Below are 18,091 nucleotides of genomic sequence, written 5' to 3' on the forward strand. Positions count from 1 at the left end.
AGTGTGTTTCGTGCTTATTTGGTCTCTTATTACATTCCTACCTACAAATACAACATATTGGCGATGAGGATGGCTTTACTTGGACTTCCACCACCGCCTGCTTTTCTTGAGACTCCCGGTGAGCCGTCTATGACATTCAGCTCCTGGATTCGTATGTTCGATAACTACATTCTGGCGCTTGGTCAAGACGACATTCCAGAGAAACGAAAAAGAGCGCTACTCATACACTGCCTCGGTACAGAGGGCCAACGCATCTTCTACACTTTGGAAGTGGGGGATGATACTTACGCTGCTGCGTTAGAAGCCTTGGAGTCGTTCTTCGTGCCCAAGATCAATGTGGTGGCTGAACGCAACAAATTTCGTCAACGCAGTCAGAGGCCAGGTGAGTCGGTCGTCCAATTTGTGGCTGCTCTGCGTGGACTTCTTGTGCACTGTGACTTTGGTACTTTAGCGGATGACATGATAAGGGATCAGCTCGTAGAGAAAACATGCAACTCTCGTGTTCGTGAGCGTTTGCTTCTGGATACTGACCTTACCTTACAAAAGGCAATTGCAATTGCGGGGCAAATGGAATCGGCGGCTACTGAGGCTAAAGCAATGACATGCCCAGGCGATGTCGTGGTCAAGGCTGTACATGCACGTTCTTATGCGTCTGCAAAGCCTCGTAGACCTTCCCAGTTTGAGCTGACGCAAAAGCAAACAGCATCCAATTGCCACCGAACTGCCCAGAATAAGTCATGCTATCGCTGTGGCTCACTTTCACACCTAGCAAATTACCCAAAATGTCCAGCGAAGCAAGTGACATGTAAGAAGTGTGCAAAAATTGGCCACTTTGCAAGAGTTTGCCGTAATTCAGGAAATGCATGCAATGTACAAGAAGTGACCACACCAGACCTTACAGTTCTGAGCGTTACAACCCCATTCACTGTTGAGCAAAGAAAGAAGCTCACCTGTAAAGTGACTCTGAGTGATGATCATGGACAGTCCATTCAAGTAGATTTGCTTGTAGATACTGGTTCTGCTGTTTCAATTCTGCCTGAGCAGATTTACAGACAATACTTTTCTACTCTGCCATTTTCTACCCCAAAAGTTAGTCTGCTGACATACATGAAGAGGCATATTCCTGTGCTGGGGTGCATTACTCTCAGTGTTACATGTTCTGCTCACTGTACACAAGTGGATTTTTACATTGTGGAGAAAGGAACTCCATTGCTTGTGTAACGGATTTAAATTAGTTTATTTATTTTTCACACAAAATCTTCGTATTTCATGTGTTGGAAATTATCTTGGGTTGTGTTGGGCAGAAAATGTGTTTAATACATATATTTTTTTATTTTTATAATTATTATTTCAGTGTATTTTATTTCTCTCCGTTTCCCTTTGTGGGCGGAGCTACTGCTGTATCGGCCGCATCCGCCACCCTCTCCTCAGTTGGCTGTGAGTACTGCAGGAGAGAGGTCGGTGAAACTTTGGCTTCTTGTAAAAATATTTAAAATAATGTTCAGCACAGTGTTAAAAATGTTAAAAAAACAGTACATTATGAAGCGAAATGACTTTGTTTTATGTCATGAAGGTATTAGGGGTGGATGGTATGTATTTAGGCGGAATTTTACAGTATAAGGGTGAGAATTGTTAGCAAGCTACAGCTGCTAGCGCCATGTGCAATGCTAACTCCCCTCCCCCACCTTTTCTGTGATTTTGCGGTCACGCAGGAGGTTGTGTAGGCAGGCACGAGGCTGGATGTTATTTCTCACAGATTGTTGTCTTTTACATACAGGTATGGTCTTAAATTCGCTTCATTAGCTCAGAGGGTTTATTTCTTTTGTTTGTTCTCATGTTTTTAAAAGAGTTTCATATAAAATATAAAAAGCAGGTATTTAAAAGGGGGATTCATTAAAAACATTAAAAATGAGGTAAAATTCATATGGAAACTAAGTAATATTGCACATATTTCTAGTTTTTGTTTTACAATTTGGCACTTTATCATTTATTCAAAGTCAGTCTTATAAAGATGTATTATATGAAGTAACATGTATATATATATTGAATGTAATTTTTTTTGTTATATCTGTACTGGTTATGTCTTCGGGTTTTTCTTTATATATATTTTTTTATTACAGTATGATTGTTGGTTTCTTTCATGTTACTGATCATATTGAGTTGGCTGTGAGTACTGCAGGAGAGAGGAGGTTGTGTAGGCAGGCACGAGGCTGGATGTTATTTCTCACAGATTGTTGTCTTTTACATACAGACAATAAAAGATCCCCAGTTGGTACCGGCATTGGAGGTCACGAGTTTTCCCTTCTCACAACACAACGCAGAGTAGTCGTGGCCGGGTTCCCTTTGCATGTTCGCTGCATGTGAAGGTTTGGACCCGCTACATTGGTGCCGTGACCCGGATTCTTCAGAAGGATCAACACCAGTTTGACCACCGGGAGACGCTGCAGTATTTGCTCATCATAGTGACTGGTTTGAAAACTCTTTTTCCAGAGAAAAAAAAAATTATTTCCTGATAGGCAATTGTAATCCTTTGGATGTGAAAATGTCTTATGTGTTGGAAATGGAGAGTGTTATGCAACATGACGATGTAGAACTTGGTCTTGGTAGGACGGGAGTTCAGGGGGAGATAGTTCAAACACCAGATGCTAGAGGGGTATTTGATTCTCCAGCATTATGTTCCACTCGTATGCCTGCTAGCCATCAACCTCGTAACACAGATATGGGTTCTCCAGATTTGAGTAACCTTATCAATCAGTTAGCTCATCAGATAGGCCAGTCTATAACTGCTCAGTTGCAGAAAGGATGTGAAATCAAAGAGTCAGGGGTAGTTGAGGCTCAGAGTACCCAAGTAGAGCAGTCCCCAGCTGATTCACGTACACTCAATTTGACAGGTGTAAAACTGGTCATCCAGGCAGATGTAAAAGAACCTCCTAGTTTCCATGGAGATGGGTCTGATAAAGTGTCAATTCATGAGTGGGAGGAGCAAATGAACTCATACTTGAGGAAAAGGGGTATACCACTAGAGGAAAAAGCTCAGGAGATTTTGTCTAGGTTGTCGGGGAAAGCTAGAGACGTGATTAAAATCACTCTCCGCAACAATTCCTTCCTGAAGCCCAGTGAAGATCCTAACGTGATTATTGACATATTGAAGCAACACTTTAGTGAGTTGGCTTACTCAACTATGCCCCTTGCTGACTTTTATAACACGTTACCCATTGTTGGAGAATGCGCCATGGATTACTGGATCCGCCTGCACAAAGCTGTCGATGTTGCTGAGGAGTGCTTGAAAAGGCAGGGACGGAAACTTGAGAGCCCTGGTAAGGAAGTGATTATGATGTTTATAAAGCATTGTCCTGACCCCGCGCTGTCAGCAGTTTTGAAATTTAAAACGGCTGATAAATGGACAGCGAGTGAAATTCAGGAGCGGCTTGATGTTAGCCAGACTGAGTGCAGGGCACAACAGCAGCAAGCGAGGCAAGGACGTAGCATTACGGGGAAATGTGTAACTGTGCACTCACAGACATCAGTATCAGCCAAGCCTGAACTGCCATGTAACCTGGAGAGTACCTCAGAACAGATTGGAGTGATATCTGGAGCTACTGCGTCAACTGAGAATAGTACTGTCCAAACTCTCATTGGTCTTCTCGATTGTGTGATGAAACAGAACAATCAAACGACAGCTAATGTATCTAATTCCTTCAACCAGCAACAGCCATTTCGAAAACCATGTAGAGTCTGTGGAGCTACGGGGCACTCCACCACCATGCACTGCAGACGAGAGGGATTGTGTCTGGCATGTTTTCAGTCAGGGCATTGGAAAAAGGATTGTAGAAACCGCAAATCGGGGGCTGCTGATCCTAGCGCACAGGTCTCCCAGGGATGCCAGTCTTTAAACGCCTGAGCCTACATTTGGAGAGGGAACGTGTAGGCAGTGATTGTGAATCCCTCAAGAGAGTTGAAAGCGATCTTTTAGAGCAACAGTATGAACATGCATGCGCTTCGGTTCCTGGAGACGTCAAAGTGGTTGTACAAAATTCGCAAAGAGTCGAACCAGTTAGTGAACTTTTCTATACTTCGGTTACGGTGAATGGAGCGTTCCAGGTGAAGGGCATGATTGATTCTGGTTCAATGGCATGTACGCTGAGCGAAGAGGTAGAACAAAAGCTGCGTAGTGAACATGTCATCTCCAAAGAGCAACAGATGAACGAACAAATTGTCTTGGTTGGCTGCGGAGGTCATCAAACACGCCCCAAATGTGTTTACGAAGTGGAACTTCGAGTTTATGGGATAAGCTGTATTGTTCCCGTCCTTGTCGTTCCTGGGCAAACGGATGACCTCATTCTTGGCTCCAACGTGCTAAAGTTTATCATGCAGAATTTAAAGAGCAGTGAGGATTATTGGAGGTTGATTTCTCAGAATAATGATCAGCCATGTGGCGATGTTGCTCATTTCCTCGACATGATAACTGGTTTGTCTAGGTGGAGAGAGAAAGATCCACCTCCCAAGATTGGAACAGTTAAGCTGACCCAAGCCATCACACTTCTTGCTCAGCAGGAGCACCTTGTGTTTGGTAAGCTGCCAAGTAACGTTCCTGTTTCACCTGGAAGTACGGTGGTTGTTGAACCTACTTCTTCAAAAACAATGCCACGAAACATCATGGTAGGCCGGGTCATTACCTCTATGTGGAGCGACCGGTGGGTTCCAATGAAAGTAGTGAATCTTTCAGACAAGCCAGTAACATTGAAGAGGAACTGTAAGCTGGCCGATGTTTCACCGTGTTTAGCCGCCGAAGATCTCTCTTTGTTCCAGAACACCAATTCAGTCAAAAATGCTTCATCAGAGTTTGGTACTGTTACTAGCTCGGGGGATCTAAAGAGGAGACTTGAAGAGGTTGGCTTGAAGGATATTGACACCGAGTCATGCCAAGTCAGTTGTTCTACCAAGCAGGAGCTTTCACAGCTTCTTGTTAAGTACCATGATGTTTTTTCTAAACACTCCTTGGATTGTGGTGAGGCCAAAGGGTTTACCCACCGCATTCGTTTAGTGGATGAGAGGCCGTTCCGTCTACCGTACAGAAGAGTTCCTCCTGCACATTACCAGAAATTGCGTCAGGTCTTAACGGAAATGGAGGAACAGGGCATAATACGGAAGTCTGTAAGCGAATATGCTTCCCCGCTGGTAATGGTTTGGAAGCGAGATGGTTCACTAAGGATATGCACCGACTTTAGATGGCTCAATGCACGCACCCTGAAGGATGCACATCCCTTACCCCACCAGTCAGATTGTTTGGCCGCTTTGGGTGGTAACACCTATTTTAGCACAATGGACTTGACCTCTGGCTTCTACAACATTCCGATGTGCGAGGAGGACAAAAAGTACACAGCCTTTACTACACCACTGGGCCTACACGAATATAATCGCATGCCACAGGGTTTGTGTAATAGTCCAGCCTCGTTCATGCGGATGATGTTGAGCATATTCGGTGACTTGAACTTCAGCAGCCTGTTGTGCTACCTGGACGATCTGCTAGTCTTTGCATCCACAGAGAACGAGGCATTGGAAAGGCTTGAAGTAGTCTTTCAAAGACTTTGCCAGCACAATCTGAAGCTGAGTCAGAAAAAGTGCCATTTCTTGCGCACTTCAGTCAGGTTCTTGGGGCACATCATAAGTGGTGGTGGAGTGGCTGTGGACCCTGAGAAGGTTAGTGCTATATCTGAGATGTCTGTAGCTAACCTTATGGAGGATGATGGTATTACCCCATCTGTCAAAAGAATAAAATCCTTTTTAGGGATGATATTTTATTATCAACACTTCCTCCCGAACTGCTCAGCTATAGCAAAGCCTCTTTTCGCCTTGACTGCTGGACAAAAGCGGAGAAACATGAAACAACGGTTGGCCAAAGCTGGTACATACAGAAGGCTCAAACCCATGGATTGGACATCCGAGTGTGTTCAGGCTTTTGAATCTCTCAAAGAGAAGTTGTTGCACTGCGCTGTCTTGGTACATCCTGATTTCTCCAGACCTCTGATTCTCTCCATTGACGCCTCCCTAGATGGGTTAGGAGCTGTGCTCTCACAAATACCACTTGGTGAGACCAAAGCAAAGCCTATTGCCTTCGCCAGCAAAACTCTCAGCACTTCACAGAAAAGATACCCAGCTCATCGCTTGGAGTTTTTAGCACTGAAATGGAGTGTCTGTGAAAAATTTAGCCACTGGCTTAAGGGACATGTGTTTTCTGTATGGACGGACAACAACCCGTTAACGTACATAATGACGAAGCCTAAACTTGATGCGTGCGAACAACGTTGGGTTGCCAAGTTGGCTCCGTACACGTTTGACATTAAGCATATCCCAGGCAGACAAAACGTTGTGGCTGACACGCTCAGTCGAGACCCTTTCGCCAAGACGGTAGGTCACAGACTCCTCAGTGAACAGTATAGCAACCTCCTGTGTGAAGCCGAAGGTGTCAGTGAGGATGGAATCCAAGACACATTCCGACTGAAAGTGCAGTGCTGCAAAACAAAAGCAATGGCTGTGTTGTGTCCTGGCTCTCTTAGTTCAGAGAATGTGCACGCCCTTTATGAATCCCATAACAGTTGTGACATAGCAGCGGAGACCCGTGCAGCACAGTGTGTTCAGTCGGTTCAGCAGTTTTCCATGCCAGGCCAAGACGCACTCCCTACACTCTCCTTGCAAGAACTCCAGCAACACCAAGAACAAGACCCTGTCATATCCTCAGTTCTTCCATTTGTCATGCGCAAGAGACGCCCCTCCAGACGAGAAAAAGCTAAGCTCTCTTCAACCTCTCTTGGGTTAGTTAAGCAGTGGGAGAAACTCCATGTGCAAGATGGCATACTGTATAGACTGTCTAAAGATCCTCTGAGCAAGCACAACCGATATCAGTACATCCTTCCACTGAGTTTAAGAGACAAGGCACTGAGTGGTATCCATGATTTAGCAGGGCATCAAGGACAAGCAAGGACGCTTCAGTTGGCTAGGCGAAGGTTTTATTGGCCTAGGATGGAGCAAGATATTCAGGGGTATGTAAAATGCTGTAAGAGGTGCATCCTTGCTAAGACACCGGAACCATCTGCTAGGGCTCCACTAGAGAGTATTCAAACATCAGCACCCATGGAACTTGTGTGCTTAGACTTTTGGTGTGCAGAGGATTACAAGCAGCGTGCAGTTGATGTATTAGTGGTCACAGATCACTTTACTAAACTGGCTCATGCCTTTCCATGCACAAATCAAACGGCTAGACAAGTAGCCAGAAAACTGTGGGACCACGTCTTTTGTGTGTATGGTTTTCCACGGCGGATACACAGTGATCAGGGAGCCAATTTTGAAAGTGACCTAATTGCTGAACTGCTTAAGTTGTCTGGTGTTGCAAAATCACACACCACAGCATACCATCCGATGGGAAATGGATGCACTGAAAGGTTTAATCGCACCTTGGGCAACATGCTGCGCTCCTTACCCTTGAAAGCTAAACACCAGTGGCCTCAGCAGATTCAAACACTGACATTCGCATACAATGCTACTGTCCATGAGACAAGTGGTTTTGCACCATTCCAGTTGATGTTTGGGAGAGTTCCGCGACTTCCTGTGGATGTGATGTTTCAACATGCCCTCAAGGACCCCATCGTTGTTGGATATGATGCCTATGTGGAGACCCTCATGTCCTATCTTCAGGAAGCCTCAAAAATCGCACAGCAACATGCCACCAAGGAACAAAGGAAGCAGGCTCAAAATTACAACAGGAGAGTGAAAGGCCTTCACCTTAATGTGGGAGACCGTGTGTTAGTTGCTAATAAAGGAGAGCGGGGAAAGAGGAAGCTTGCGGACCGCTGGGAGGCAACCGTATACACCATTGTCGATCAGAATCCACAAACGCACACCTACAAGTTGCAGGGGGAGAGTGGAGCTACGAAAGTAGTACATCGCAATCTTTTGTTGGATGTAAGCTACCTGCCTGTTGGATTTGAATCAGAGGAAACTGATATGGCTTCAGATGGTGATTCCGAGAGCTTGAGAAATAGTGAATCCAGCTTTCAGCATTCAAACACGATTGATTCTTTAGAAGAACAGAGCTCTGAGGCCAGAACAAACCTGTGGGTTATGGAAGGTTCTACTCACTCCAAAAGTCAAGAGTCTTGTTGTGAGAGCAATCCTGCGTCAAATCAGAACCGGTGTTTGTCAGAGCAGATCCCTAGTCAATGTAGCGAACTTCCTGATGACAGGAGTCTGACTTCAGGATATCCCCAATTGAGTAATGTTGACTCAGATAATAGAGGCAATACCTGTAGTGTTCCTGACACAGGTTTTAGAGGTCTGACAGACTCAAACTCAGAGGCTATTCCTGGCCAGATAGTGCCTAGTCAGAGTGCAAACCAAGACACCCAGGGTGGGGAAACCACACACCATCAGGTTACACGGACAGGTAGGGTAGTCAAAAAGGTCAGTCGCCTGATTGAGACTATGGCCCAGAAGCAGTTCAGTCTAAAGTCACTTAGAGGTTCAATGAGTCAGAAATCTCAGTCACTACTGACTGTTTTGAGCAGTAAATGATAGAAGTAATGGGTTACTCCATTTTAAGTTGATTTTTTTTTGTATTATTGAAAGATTCATAAACATATGGACATTTAATAGGCTGAAAAGTGGTGTGGTGTACGCGGCATCATATCAATTCTGAGAGGTTAACTAAGGCCTGATCACCCTTACTAGCTTCTTAACCTTTAAGAAATAGGTTGCATCCATTGCAGAAAAGGAATTAGATTTCAGGGATTCTTAAGTCTGGTCCAAGAGAAGAGTCTTCTCATAATTAGAAGATTTTGGTGAATTTTGTAGGGGGAGAATGTAACGGATTTAAATTAGTTTATTTATTTTTCACACAAAATCTTCGTATTTCATGTGTTGGAAATTATCTTGGGTTGTGTTGGGCAGAAAATGTGTTTAATACATATATATATATTTTTTTATAATTATTATTTCAGTGTATTTTATTTCTCTCCGTTTCCCTTTGTGGGCGGAGCTACTGCTGTATCGGCCGCATCCGCCACCCTCTCCTCAGTTGGCTGTGAGTACTGCAGGAGAGAGGTCGGTGAAACTTTGGCTTCTTGTAAAAATATTTAAAATAATGTTCAGCACAGTGTTAAAAATGTTAAAAAAACAGTACATTATGAAGCGAAATGACTTTGTTTTATGTCATGAAGGTATTAGGGGTGGATGGTATGTATTTAGGCGGAATTTTACAGTATAAGGGTGAGAATTGTTAGCAAGCTACAGCTGCTAGCGCCATGTGCAATGCTAACTCCCCTCCCCCACCTTTTCTGTGATTTTGCGGTCACGCAGGAGGTTGTGTAGGCAGGCACGAGGCTGGATGTTATTTCTCACAGATTGTTGTCTTTTACATACAGGTATGGTCTTAAATTCGCTTCATTAGCTCAGAGGGTTTATTTCTTTTGTTTGTTCTCATGTTTTTAAAAGAGTTTCATATAAAATATAAAAAGCAGGTATTTAAAAGGGGGATTCATTAAAAACATTAAAAATGAGGTAAAATTCATATGGAAACTAAGTAATATTGCACATATTTCTAGTTTTTGTTTTACAATTTGGCACTTTATCATTTATTCAAAGTCAGTCTTATAAAGATGTATTATATGAAGTAACATGTATATATATATTGAATGTAATTTTTTTTGTTATATCTGTACTGGTTATGTCTTCGGGTTTTTCTTTATATATTTTTTTTTATTACAGTATGATTGTTGGTTTCTTTCATGTTACTGATCATATTGAGTTGGCTGTGAGTACAGCAGGAGAGAGGAGGTTGTGTAGGCAGGCACGAGGCTGGATGTTATTTCTCACAGATTGTTGTCTTTTACATACAGACAATAAAAGATCCCCAGTTGGTACCGGCATTGGAGGTCACGAGTTTTCCCTTCTCACAACACAACGCAGAGTAGTCGTGGCCGGGTTCCCTTTGCATGTTCGCTGCATGTGAAGGTTTGGACCTGCTACACTTGGCATGGATTTGTTCACTGCGCTGCAACTTGAAATACGAGATGGCTGTGTTAGGCCGTCGGCTGGGTGTACTGCTGCTGTCGACTTCACTGATGTTTGTGGTGTAGCTGAAGGGTTTGTACACAAAGTCAAACTACGCTCGGATGTGCCGCCTGTGCAACAAAAGCTGCGTAGACTGCCATTTGCTGTGCGTGACTCTGTCTCACAAGAGTTAAAGAGACTGGAAAAGGAAGGCATCATTGAGAAAGTAGACTCCTCTGAATGGGTCTCGCCCATAGTGGTCATTCAAAAGAAGTCGGGAGGAATCTGGTTGTGTGTTGACCTGAGAGAGCCAAACAAGGCTGTTGTGATAGATAGCCACCCGCTACCGCATATCGAAGAAGTTTTTACAGAACTCAGGGGATCAGCCGTGTTCTCGACCATTGACTTGCAGAATGCATATCACCAAGTGACTTTACATGAGGACAGTAGAGACCTTACAGCGTTTATTACGCATGACGGACTGTTTCGTTTTACACGGGTCCCGTACGGGCTGGCTTCGGCTCCTAGTGCATTTCAGAGAATGATGTCACAGATGTTGGATGGATTGGATGGTGTTCAATGTTATCTGGATGACATCATAATTCATGCTGACACACCAGAGACACATGAAAGGAGACTTCGTGCCGTGCTACATCGCCTGCAAGACAGTGGTCTTAAACTCAACATGGAGAAATGCTCCTTCAGAAAAACTGAGCTTCCATTTTTAGGACATGTAATTTCAGCTACTGGTCTGCATCCAGATCCAGAGCATGTTGTGGCTGTGACACAAGCTCCGCCTCCACAGGATGCACATGCGCTACGTTCTTTTCTTGGACTGACGGGATGGTATGCTAAGTTCATTCCCAACTATGCCACTTTGGTGGAACCGCTCCGTGCTGTGTTGCGGAAAGCTACTGGATTCTGTTGGACAGATGAGGCAAATGAAAATTTCTCTCGGGTGAAGCAGATCATTTCTACCAGCCATGCACTGGCATTGTTTGATCCCTCATGCCCTACTACTGTGACAACAGATGCCTCAGATTATGGTTTAGGTGCTGTGCTTACACAGTGGCATGGAGACACTGAACTGACGGTTGCTTTTGCCTCCAGGACACTGTCTGAATGTGAGCGTAAATACTCTGCGACTGAGAAAGAGGCCCTGGCATGTGTTTGGGCTACAGAAAAATGGCGCACCTACCTTTGGGGTCGTCATTTCACCCTGAAAACAGATCACAACCCGCTAACGACCTTGCTGTCTACAAAAGGTCTTGGTAGAGCAGGTATGAGAATTGCTAGATGGTCTGCACGCTTGCTGTGTTTTAATTATACCATTGTCTACAAGCCTGGAACAGAAAATGTAACTGCTGACTGCTTATCACGTTTGCCATTACCCTGTACGAAGGAGGAACAAGAACAAGAGCCTGAAATGGTTGCAGTGGTGTCACCAGCGTTCGCTGCTGTAACAGCTGAGGAACTCCAGCATGCTGTTGATCAGTGCCCAGTGTTGCACCAGGTTAAGGCCTACATAACGAAAGGTTGGCCTCGTACTGCTAAAGGTATGGATTCAGCTCTTACTCCCTTTCACCGCTTACGAGACGAACTAGCTGTGCAAGAGGGCTACATCATTCGCGGCACTCATCGTGTGGTAGTACCTGCAGCGTTGCAGCCTAAGTTCATTCAACTGGCACATGACACGCATCAAGGGATTGTCAGGACTAGACAGCGTTTAAGAGACCTCTACTGGTGGCCAGGTATGGACATGCAAGTGGAGAATGCCATTAAAACATGCACTACATGCCTGCAGCATGACAAGACTGCTATAACACACGCTGCACCACTCCATCCAGTGCCTATTCCTACAGCGGCGTGGGAGAAGGTAGCCATTGACATTGTTGGTCCCTTCCACCAAGCGGCTTATGACTGCCGCTATGCCGTGACACTCATCGATTATTACAGCAAATGGCCGGAGGTGGCATTTATGTCTGAAGTTACTTCTGCCACAGTCATTACATTTCTTTCAGTCGTATTCAGCAGAGAAGGAAATCCGCGTGAAGTGGTATCAGACAATGGTCCGCAATTCACCGCTTCTGAGTTTGAAAGTTTTCTTGCTAGGAGGGACATTAAACACTGCCGCAGCTCTGTGTACTTTCCTCAAGCCAATGGGGAAATTGAAAGATTCAACAGAGTGTTTAAGGACTGCCTTCAAACTGCTACTATTGAAGGTAAGCCATGGAAACCCTTTGTCACTGAATTCCTGCACACATACAGGACGACACGTTATACCATCACTACGTGCTCTCCTGCTGAACTGCTACACGGCCGCCCGATGCACACAAAACTTCATGTTCGAGATCTTCCGGCCGTAGCTCCTCCAAAGTCCGCAAAAACCTGGAAGCTGACAGTTCAAAGGAAGCAGCAAAAGGCAAAAGAGTACACAGACAAGCGTCGTGCGGCTACTGCTCCTGTCTAGTGTGTACCGGTACAAGGTGTTTCTAATAAAGTGTCTAGTGTGTACCGGTACAAGGTGTTTCTAATAAAGTGTCTAGTGTGTACCGGTACAAGGTGTTTATAATAAAGTGTCCAGTGTGTACCGGTACAAGGTGTTTCTAATAAAGTGTCCAGTGTGTACCGGTACAAGGTGTTTCTAATAAAGTGTCTAGTGTGTACTGGTACAAGGTGTTTCTAATAAAGTGAGGCACTATTCACATAAACATTATTCTACATCACCAGAGTTAAAGTCAGGTGCAGGTTCTCTGTGTTTGTTCTACTGTCACTACAGCATTTGGGTTCAGTGTCCCTCAGTGTGGGAGCCCAGTGAACCGTGACATGTTCAGATGTGTTGGGTTATTCCACGTGTATCACATCATCATTATCATCATCATCATCATGTACCTGAATATAACATGTATTCATGAATGTAACATATATATGAATTTATGTCTATAAAATGTAAAAGTTGTTAAAGTTGTTGTTCTGTTTGTCCACAGTGCCCAAAAGAAACCTGTAAAGATTTCTAAAGACAAACTGGAGTCAGTATTCAAGGTGTGTCTGTGTGTGTGTGTGTGTGTGTGTGTTCGTGTGTTCGTGTGTGTGTGTAGGGTGTAGGGTGTCATGCTGAGCTTCACCCTCTCCTGTCAATCTGTCTGTTTGGTCCCTCTAGCCCCGCCCAGCCTTTCCCTGTTTATTCTTCCCATGTGTTTTTCATGTCTGTCTGTCCCTCCTTCCATTCAGTAACTCCACCCTGTGATTATCAGTCCCACCTCTTCACAGTTGACTTCTCTTGTTAGTCTGTCCTATTTAAGCTCTGTCTCTTCTCTTGTTAGTCTGTCCTATTTAATCTCTGTCCCTTCTCTTGTTAGTCTGTCCTATTTAATCTCTGTCCCTTCTCTTGTTAGTCTGTCCTATTTAAGCACTGTTGATTCTCTTGTTCTGTGGTGGTTCTTGTATTGGGAGATATTGTATTATTTTCTGTCTTGCTTGAACTCTGTGGTTGTATTCTGTGTATGTGGATTGTGTTTATTGTGTGTGGGAGAAGGGTCTTATCATTAGTGTTTACATCACAGATCATTTATAAAACTTTATATTCATTATAATATAATATATTATATATATTAGACTTTTGTAATTAAACTTTTGTAATAAACTATAATGTTCACAGGACCACCCAGTTCCTCTCAGTTCAGTCCTCTCTTGTGTTTAATGGATTATCCTGTGTTATAATCATCTGTCTGTAACACTGCAGTTTTACTGATACTGTTTATTCAGGAGCTGGAGCACAAAATCATCTCCCTGATGAAAAATGAGCTGAAGAGATTCAAGAATCTACTGAGTCCAGATTACCCAGCATGCACTGGAGGAGGATCAGAGCAGTGTCAGAGAGGGGGTGATGAAGATCACGCTGCACGTCCTGAGGAACATGAACCAAACAGACCTCGCTAACACACTACAGACCAGTAAGAGCTCTGGGTCATGACATCATAACATCACTTTATTACTTCAGAGGGAGGACACTGTTGGTGAATCTCAGTTCATAATGAGGATCTTAAATCAGTGTTGGTCTGTCCTCAATTGACCTCCCTTCAGTGTAGTCTGCTCAGGTGCAGACTCAAGACTCTCCTACATTTATCACTGTTGTCATGTGATTGTAGAATGTTGGAGTTTTGAGGATACGTTGTTATTCTATAGAACTGAGATTTGACCAATCAGATTTGACCACAGGTCACTGTCTCATGATGTCATACACAGGTGTGTTTTCTATTTCCCTCCATTGTCTCTCAGATGTCCAGTCTGCTAGTTGTAGGTCTCCTCAGTCAGGTGACAGTTACCAGTGTGTGTGGTGGAACTTCAGCTGTTGTAATGGCTTCCTCCATGAACCTATGTGTTCTCGGTGTCATTTCCAGTGTAGCCAATAGAGCCAGTGTTTTTACACGCATGCCTAAGCACACCAGTGACATGACACAAACGGATGAAGAGGCAGAAATGGCGAGTCACGAGCAAGCCGAAAAGAAGTTAACATTTTCAAGGTGGCAATATAAACATTATTAAAAAAAATACTTGAAGTTCCTGAATGTCTACCAGACTGGGTATTTGATTTATTTAATTAAGAATAGAGGTTTTTTTGTGCAATAAATTTCAAAAGTTAAACACCTTTCTGATCTACTAATTTCAACTGACTGTGAAAACTGCTTTTTCAAAAAATTCTTATTCATTGGCATATAACTTTTTTTAACTGTAATGCAAATAGTTACTTTCCCTGGTAACGAGTTACTTTTATTATAGTGTAATTCAGTTACTAACTCAGTTACTTTTAGTAGTAGTGAGTAACTATTACTAATTATTTAGTTACTAGTAACATTCCCAACACTGGTCATTACTGATACCCAGACACTCTAACCTACCTCTAATTTAACAATTAAAGCATTTCAATTTCCTGAATGAATCATGGCCAATCCATGGGGTCTAAATATCTATTCATAATGATGTATTTTCTTGTATTTCTTGTGATGAGTCTGTTATGATTGATCCTAAAGACATTAACATGTGTGCTGTTGTCTTCCTCTTTATCAGAACTGGCCCCTGCTTGCTACAGAAAACTCAAATCCAAACTGAGGGACAAATGTCAGAAAATTAATGAAGGAATCTCACAGCATGGAACCACAGCACTTCTGAATGAGATCTACACAGAGCTCTACATCACAGAGGGAGGGAGTGGAGAGATGAATAATGAACATGAGGTGAGACAGATTGAGACAGCGTCCAGGAGACCAGCAACACAGGAGACACCCATCAAATGCAGTGACATCTTTAGACCCTTACCAGGACATGACAAATCCATCAGAACTGTGCTGACTAAAGGAGTGGCTGGAATTGGTAAAACAGTCTCAGTGCAGAAGTTCATACTGGACTGGTCTGAAGGAAATGTAAATCAGGATGTTCTCTTCATATTTCCACTTCCTTTTAGGGAGCTGAATTTGATGAAGGAGAAAAAGCTCAGTCTGGTGCAGCTTCTTCATTGCTTTTTTCCAGAAACACGTGAATTAAAACCAACTCACTATACATACTACAAAATTCTGTTCATCTTTGATGGTCTGGATGAGTGTCGTCTTCCTCTAGATTTCCAGAACAATGACAGCGTGTGGGATATAACAGAGTCGACCTCAGTGGATGTGCTGCTGACAAACCTCATCAAGGGGAATCTGCTTCCCTCTGCTCTCCTCTGGATAACGTCTCGACCAGCAGCAGCCAATCAGATCCCTCCTGAGTGTATTGACCAGGTAACAGAGGTACGAGGTTTCAGTGGCCCTCAGAAAGAGGAGTACTTCAAGAAGAGAATCAGAGACCAGAGTCTGTCCGATAGAATCATCTTACACATGAAGTCATCAAGAAGTCTCTACATCATGTGCCACATTCCAGTCTTCTGTTGGATTGCAGCCACTGTTCTAGAGAGGATGTTGAGTGAAGCAGAGAGTGGAGAGATCCCCAAGACTCTGACTCAGATGTACACACACTTCCTGATTTTTCACATCAAACACAAGGACCAAAAATATGATCAGAAAAGTGACACTGACCCTCAACAAATTAGAAAACATATTTTGGCACTGGGAAAACTGGCTTTCCAACAGCTGGATAAAGGCAACCTGATCTTCTATGAGGACGACCTGAGAAATAGTGGCATTGATGTAAAAGAAATGTCAGTGTATTCAGGAATGTGCACTCAGATCTTCAGAGAGGAGTTTGGTCTACAGCTGGGGAAGGTGTTCAGCTTTGTACATCTGAGTGTTCAGGAGTTTCTGGCTGCTTTATATGTATTTATTACCTTCATCTCCACCAACACGAATGTGCTGAAACAGCAACAACCTGGATTGGTCAAAAACACATTGTCTGACCTCCTCAACAGTGGAGTGGACAAGGCCTTACAGAGTCAGAATGGACACCTGGACCTTTTCCTCCGCTTCCTTCTGGGTCTCTCACTGGAGTCCAATCAGATTCTCTTACAAGGACTACTGACACAGACAGAAAGAAGCCCTCACAGCAAAGAGGAAACAGTCAAGTATATCAAGGAGAAGATCAGGGAGAATCCCTCTCCAGAGAAATCCATCAATCTGTTCCACTGTCTGAATGAAATGAATGATCATTCTCTAGTACAGGAAGTCCAAACATACCTGAGCAGAGGAGGTGACACTCGTCTGCGTGGAGTCAGGCTCTCTCCAGCTCAGTGGTCAGTGGAGGAAGTTTTATTAATTCATTCCAAATATTTTCTGTTAAAGTTAACTACATGAACACACACACACACACACACACACACCACGCACACACACACACTCCTACATAGAGCCTACATATTAATCGCAGACACACAGACTTAAACACACGTAATCCAGACGTAATTCAAAGTCAATGCCAAAAAAGCAGTCCAGGTCAGGTACACACAAAAAGAAGAAAAAACAGACAGAGGTACAAAAAGGGAGAATCCAGGAGAGCAGTGAACTAGACAAACTGGGTCGAACCACAAAGAGAATAGAATACAGGAAAAACTCTTGGTATGCTTTCAAAATGTCGGCAATACTTCACAAAGAGTTTTGCGAGTGTCCTGATATATATAATAGCCTATGATGAGAACCAGGTGTGAACTATTACTGAGGGGAGGAGGAACGGGTCAGACAACGTGGGGCATTCTGGGAGTTGCAGTCTCCAGGGTTGAGCTGCATGACAGATACAGAGGATAATTTAATCAGCAGTTCAGATTCTGGAATCCAGCATCATCTGATTGATCTGTATTTTGTACTGTATTTACTCCTCCTTTACAGACTGTCTGGCTGTGGTCTCACTGAGGAGTCTTGCAAATCTCTCACATCAGTTCTACAAACAGAAAACTCACTGAAAGAGCTGGAGATTAATAATAATGACCTACAAGATTCAGGAGTGGAGCAGCTCTGTGCTGGACTGAAGAGTTCAAACTGTAAACTGGAGATTCTCAGGTGAGTTTTCTGTCAATTTAATCTGGAATGGAAACAGTGAAGTGTGGTGACGCTACAGGGTTTTAATAAATATTAAGATAAATATTTATGTACTTTTAAAAGTAAATTTCCTTTTTTAAAATAATAAAACTCCTTTGAGTACAGTATAAAAACATCTACCACAATGCAATGCAAGACAATTTCATTCTTTATTATTTTATGAGGTTTTCGTTCTTTATTAATTTCAAATATTTTCTGTTAAAATTAACTACATGAACTACATTTCATTGACTGACCACATTGCGGAGAGAAAGAAAAATGTGTGATGCATAAGTAGATTTACATAATCTCCTAGAAGAGAAATGTAACACTCTAAAGAGACTCAGATGAGCCCTTGATCAAATGTATGTGGGTATTTATGGAAACGTTCACACTCCTACACAGAGCTGAACACACACACACACACACACACACACACACACACACACACACACACACACACACACACACACCTGCATAGAAGCGACAAACACACAGGTTGTAAAACAGATCTGCCCCAAGTGTGTTAATAATGTTCCAAATCCAGACAT

General features: G+C 43.3%; 1 protein-coding gene across 2 annotated transcripts; it reads left to right on the top strand.

Annotated features, from left to right (window-relative positions):
- The first annotated feature begins 246 nt into the window (after positions 1-246).
- On the top strand, positions 247-17,516 carry LOC143497846 (NLR family CARD domain-containing protein 3-like). Of its 2 annotated transcripts, XM_076993441.1 has the most exons (6): positions 247-382; positions 1,355-12,266; positions 13,032-13,086; positions 13,810-13,997; positions 15,112-16,762; positions 17,352-17,516. In XM_076993441.1, coding segments are annotated over exons 4-6 (1,719 nt in total). In that variant the 5' UTR covers positions 247-382; positions 1,355-12,266; positions 13,032-13,086; positions 13,810-13,930; the 3' UTR covers positions 17,353-17,516. The 2 variants fall into 2 exon arrangements, with proteins under 2 accessions (XP_076849556.1, XP_076849557.1); XM_076993442.1 differs by lacking the exon at positions 1,355-12,266.
- Positions 17,517-18,091: the final 575 nt, after the last annotated feature.

Source organism: Brachyhypopomus gauderio, unplaced genomic scaffold (assembly GCF_052324685.1).
Source record: "Brachyhypopomus gauderio isolate BG-103 unplaced genomic scaffold, BGAUD_0.2 sc113, whole genome shotgun sequence".
Taxonomy (NCBI): Eukaryota; Metazoa; Chordata; class Actinopteri; order Gymnotiformes; family Hypopomidae; genus Brachyhypopomus; species Brachyhypopomus gauderio.

Bases quoted from the DNA above. Each gene is read 5' to 3' on its own strand.
- LOC143497846 (XM_076993441.1), top strand. From the start codon at position 13,931: ATGAAGATCACGCTGCACGTCCTGAGGAACATGAACCAAACAGACCTC. The intron at 13,998-15,111 runs GTAAGAGCTCTG...CCTCTTTATCAG, and splicing joins CGCTAACACACTACAGACCA to AACTGGCCCCTGCTTGCTAC.